At 42.4% G+C, this 5,594-nt stretch overlaps 1 protein-coding gene across 1 annotated transcript; it reads left to right on the plus strand.

Annotated features, from left to right (window-relative positions):
• Positions 1–1,753: 1,753 nt before the first annotated feature.
• Positions 1,754–3,359, plus strand: LOC121704861 (classical arabinogalactan protein 9-like). The gene is made up of 2 exons (XM_042085394.1): positions 1,754–1,954; positions 2,651–3,359. The coding sequence occupies exons 1-2, from the start codon at positions 1,791–1,793 to the stop codon at positions 3,168–3,170; spliced, it is 684 nt and encodes a 227-aa protein (XP_041941328.1). The 5' UTR covers positions 1,754–1,790; the 3' UTR covers positions 3,171–3,359.
• Positions 3,360–5,594: the final 2,235 nt, after the last annotated feature.

The following is a 5,594-nucleotide window of genomic DNA, read 5'->3' on the forward strand; positions in this document are numbered from 1 at the left end:
AATCTGCCTGTTCCCAGGGATGGGTAGTATTTTTGAAACATGTAATATGTATTTCAAATGCAAAATAGTATTTTGTCATTTGTATTTCATTGGGTTGAAGGAAATGGCTCTGTATTTCGTATCAAAATACTTTATTGGTGTGTATTTTTGTATTTTAAAAATACGGCAAAATACTATATGTGAAAAACACAAAAAAAGTAGATACTACACACAGGTGTAATGAATAATTGGTAATTAGGCAACAATGGTTTATGTTTATCGCAATCAGCTCATGTGAGAACAGCTGTGTTCAACAACACTTACAGCTTTTCAGTGACAGCTATTGCTGAACCATCAGCTCTGGTCTGAAGCACTGGTGTGAAGTCGTACGCAAGTAAAGACAAGCAAGTTTACCTCTGCAAGTTCACATAAGGACACTGTCAAAGGCAACCATGTCCCATTGTCTCCATGCCAATCTTCAACAGAAAAATGTCAGATATCTCAACCACAATGATATCAATAGATGGTAAGGTGTGGAGTGTGTTGGAATTCCCTTCCTTGTTGCATCCTTTTCTGCATTCCACAGTGGGGAGAAGTTCACCAACACACATCCCCAACATACTTACAGCACACTGCCCACACACACACTACACACACTGTGACAGCCTGTTAGGCCTTCTGCATATTGACTACTTGTTTTCAGGTGTGCTTAGGACTTAACGAGCTGATGAGCTGCACCTGTACACTGGAGTCCTGATAAGAGGACTGCTTCCTCTCCCCTTAGCAGGGCCATTCTTACTTTGGGTTTTGGACATGCAACACTGCACTCAGACACATTGCAAACACACAACATCCATGCATTACTGATGACTGACTTTGACCCACCTCACACTGTTTGTTTGTTATTTGGTTAGTTTGGTATTAGGCAGAAGCGCCCCCTAGTGGACCCGCCGGCGGGCCCATTATGAATATTCAAATTAGCTTGTAATTTATTCCTGCAGTCATCAATATTCATCCAAAACAACCAACTAGTCATTGTTACTAACATTCCAACTATGTGCATATGTATTGTGGATAGCCCTAATGCAATAGTTAACTAGAACGAACTATATTCACCTAGCCTAGCATGTTGCTATTGTTTACACCGGAAGTAGCCTCCCTTTAAAACGGAGCTCTTTAAACATGTTCAAGATGTAAGTTAAGTTCAAATAAACTCAAAATAAAATTATTTACATTCAACATATCTTAATAATTGGCTTCAGCTGCATGGATATGTCCAAAAAGGTTGTTTATTTGCTTGCTCACGTTACAGTGAAGAACAGTAACATTTACCCTATATAAATGCAACAAGATCTTCTCTAACTCTTCCCGACCGCCAAATTCAAGTTTACATACAATGTTATACATGAATCAAAAGCTAAAGATGTCCTCTTTATAATTCCAGAGTTGTTATTTGCTGTAAACTAACTAGTTTTGATAAATGACGGTCTCTTTCACCTATGGTGAGAACGCTTGTCTTGTTTACATTCAAACGTGGTCTCTAATATTACTTCCTACTTCGCATCAGGCTTCCCAGAAGTGATTGAGGTCTTTCTTAACGAATAGTATGCCTTCTTACAAAAACATAGATGTGTCATTTACCCTGATTGGTCTAACCATGCCTTTCCAAGGATAGTGCGTCATGACAAGGACCCACGTGTAGTGCTTATGCGCATGTTGATTACGCAGAGGTGAGACACGGCGCCGGTCAAGTCATCGGCTTTGATGAGCGATATCTTTGCTTCTGACTATAATATTGCTATTTTTGCATCATGGCAAGACCACGAAGCATGACTTTGGAGGAGATTCACGCCTTCCTTGATGTGGAGTCGGACTTCAACTTCGAGGAGATTGGTGATAGTGGTTCAGAGTCTGGCAGCGTGGACTCCGAGGTAGAGGATGCATTCGCGGAGGGCATGGATGTCCTCCTTGACTTGTAAGTGATCTTGTGTCTATTCACGTAATGTAGTTGAAGTAATGCAAATGTATATATATAAGGATGTGTGCCTTTGCATAGCTGAACTTTATGGTGCATGTCACGTACGAGCGAATGAGATACTAAAAGTCTCACGAATGTTAGCCTTTGCATTTAGCTGAACGCAGTGCATGTTATGTAGGAGAGAGAGAGAAAGAGTGAGATACTTTGGCAGCCTGTTCGTCATAAATATGTCTATGTCTTGCACAGTGTAGGAAAGGGTAAGGCATACTATTATAATGTATTGGCAAGTAAAATGGAGTAATTTATCATAGAAATTAGAGATGCATACAGTACCAGTGTTGCGAGCTAGTAGCCACCCTGCCTAAAAGTTCTGCACGCTCACACGTGGTCAGTGCTACTGCTGCCCACCCTAAAGTTGCTACTTTATCATCACTATTAACCTGTTAATAGCATGCCATGCAGGTGTGCCTTATAATACTACATGGTGACCATTTAAATAGGCAAACTTTTACATGTGGCTCATTGTTCTTATACTATATGACTCCATCAAACATGCACTTGTTATGTTGGTATAGTGATCAATTTTTTGTGAGTGATACATTTATTAGCTTGCACAAAATATAATTAATTACTCAGTGGAACATATAGCCATTTCTCATTTTAATATATTGTCCCATCTTTTTGTTCATGCAGTGCTGAACCATCTGCCCCTCTGCCTCGCTCCCTCACCTCCAGTGACCCTTTGGAAGGGACCTCAGCTACAGCCCCACCTGTCAGGCCTCCAGCGTCTCCCCCCATCGCCACTCCTGGTACCTCTGCCACTGGTCCCTCAGCCAGCACTAGTGCACCTCAGCATCGTGCAAGAGGCCCAGCTCCAGCCCCAGCCTCAACTCCATGCCCTCCTGCAGCAAGGTGTAGTGCCAGGTGTGGCAAGCGCCCAGCCCCAGCCTCAACTCCATGCCCTCCTACAGCGAAGCGTGGTGCCAGGCATGGCAAGCGCCCAGCTCAAGCCCCAGTGGAGAGTGACCCCCCAGTGGACATGTGGCATGATGCAGACTGGGAAGATGTGGAGCCTCCTCCTTTCAAGTTCTGTCCCAAGAGGACCCCAGACCCCCTGTTTTCTAACACTTCTACATTTCCCCTAAAAGACATGAGCTTAGTTTCAATACAGTATTTGGCATTTGGAGAGGTAAGGATCCTCCTTATTGGTTAACTTGAAATAAGTGTAAATATTAGCCTGAAATGAAGTGAAATTTATATTTACAAGGTCAAAACACAAAAATACCACACACACAACCTGCTATATGGGGAAAATCTTGTTTTTGTATTTTGGAGAGCTTGGAGAGGTTATGGACACTTGGAAACGCCTATATGCACCTATTAGAAATTGCTGTGTAGAACCTATGTAATTTTATGCATCTGCTTAACATTTTGGAGTTTGCTTCCTAAGAACATGTAGATACAGGAAATGTAGTGTATGACCTGCTGTTCTAACACACCATCCATGGACACACTGACAACTACAAAAATAATAGGCGTTTTTTACTTTTTTGACATTTTCCTCTGTATATGATGTTCTAAAATGTAGACTTAATGAAGGAAATAAAGGCCTGGAGGTGAATTAATGTCTTGGCCCATTTGTTGTCTTCAATTTAAGCCCTTAATATCCAATGTGCTGCATGTAAAACATTAGATAAAGAATCTTAAAGTCTTCAAGTACAAATCGTTCCAAATGAAGCTGGAATTCCTATCTGCGTAAAGGGGTTAATAAATCTATATTTTAGTTAAAGATCCAACCTCTCGACTCCCTCTTTTGTTGTGGCCTTACCCCTAGGTCATAACATGGGGGCTCGTCTAAACAAACCTTTTTTCTGTTAGTTTACATTTAAGTCGCACATTCGTTTTTGTATTTGATTATTCTGTGTTTGCTCCTTTAGGTTCACGTGCAATTGTCTTTGGTTCTCACTTGCCTTGCCTTGCTCAGGTGCAGGAGGGTAGAGTGAATTTGAAGTCCAGAGAGTCTGGCATTTGGTGCATGTAGCACATTCGTTTGACAACTGGCATGTGTTCCTTTTTGTGTGGGAGTATAGTATGTTGGGATCACCTGGATGTGTCTGCTCAGGTGCAGAGCATCAGGTAGGCTAGCGCCGGAAATCCCAGTTTGTCCTTTGGCGCCGGTAGGTGCAATAATTTGGTTAGCAGTCGTAGCACTTGATTGGTGTCTGCTTAGGTGCAGGCCAGCAGGTGTGATTTGGTTTAACTGCTGCTCGCCTAGTCGTTCGGTGTAGTGCCGTAGTCTAGTGCGAGTTTTGGGTCTTAGGTTCTCGCATAGTAAGGTTTGAGTACCATTTTTGAAAATGTGAGGTTTGTGATTTGGTTGCATTGGTTTGATTACTATTTTTGCAAGAAATTGTATTTTGTTGGCTTTGTTAATGTTTGTGAGTTAAGAGAATGTGCGATATATGTTTTTCCGTGACTTGCCACAGGCTGGTCTATGGTCATTGGAACCGTATTAACAAAGTTTTGCCGACATTTGTCTCTGCAATAGGATTCATCTCCTGTGTTTGGTGAGTGCGTTGCACTTCTTTGAAGGGGGGCGAGGGAGGTTGGTTGGAAAATTTGGATTTGTTTTGCTCAGTTATTGGCTGAATTTATCGGAGTTAAAGGGCCTTTTGGCTTATGTTGGTCCTAGCCTTCGTAGTTTTGTCTTGTGCCGTTGCTTAAAAACATTGTTTGCCACTTTAATTTGCAATGCTCTGTTTTCCCTGTTAGGCTTTAGTGGCGTTTCCCCTTTGGTTTGCGTCAGGGGGAGTAGTGTTGTGGCAATGCGGTTCGTGTCGATCATCTTTGGATGATTTGTCTCGGGAGCACGTCTGTGGGAATTTGTGGGGTTGCCTATTGCAGGTCGCTTTGCAAACCCGCTGGTTTAAGGTGCACAACAACCCGCCGCAAATCCTCATGAAGACCATAGGAAAGTTTAGCTAGCTTTGGGGCAACATAGTTAGTGGGAAAACTTCCGGGGTTAGTTTTGCCTCATATGCCAGCTAAAGTGGTAAACACCTGCCTACTTTCTTCTTATAATTTGTTAGTTTTGTCTTGGATTTGCTCTACATTTGAACTGTCTGTGTTTTTTGATTTGTTGAGCAAGGGCACAATTCATTTTGCTGGGGTTAGTATTTCCCTTAGTGATCGTCTGCCTGTTTCTTGCCATCTCCTTTTTTGTTTTTGTGTTTCTCAGGATGGGTACCTGGAGTGGTGAGTTCAGCTGGAACGCGCGGTGCAGACTTGTGTTCAGTTTTAACAATTGCATATTGTAATTTAATGTTTTGTCCATATTGGATGTTTTGGGCCTGATTGATTTGAAATTCAGAAACCTATGGTTTCTGTTTTATGGGGGAGGGTGTGACGGCCTGTTAGGCCTTCTGCATATTGACTACTTGTTTTCAGGTGTGCTTAGGACTTAACGAGCTGATGAGCTGCACCTGTACACTGGAGTCCTGATAAGAGGACTGCTTCCTCTCCCCTTAGCAGGGCCATTCTTACTTTGGGTTTTGGACATGCAACACTGCACTCAGACACATTGCAAACACACAACATCCATGCATTACTGATGACTGACTTTGACCCACCTCACACT

The sequence above is a fragment of the Alosa sapidissima genome, chromosome 3, assembly GCF_018492685.1.
Source record: "Alosa sapidissima isolate fAloSap1 chromosome 3, fAloSap1.pri, whole genome shotgun sequence".
Taxonomy (NCBI): domain Eukaryota; kingdom Metazoa; phylum Chordata; class Actinopteri; order Clupeiformes; family Clupeidae; genus Alosa; species Alosa sapidissima.

Coding starts and splice junctions, on each gene's coding strand:
- LOC121704861 (XM_042085394.1), top strand. CDS start 1,791: ATGGCAAGACCACGAAGCATGACTTTGGAGGAGATTCACGCCTTCCTT. Junction 1,955..2,650: donor ATGGATGTCCTCCTTGACTT/GTAAGTGATCTT, acceptor TTGTTCATGCAG/TGCTGAACCATCTGCCCCTC.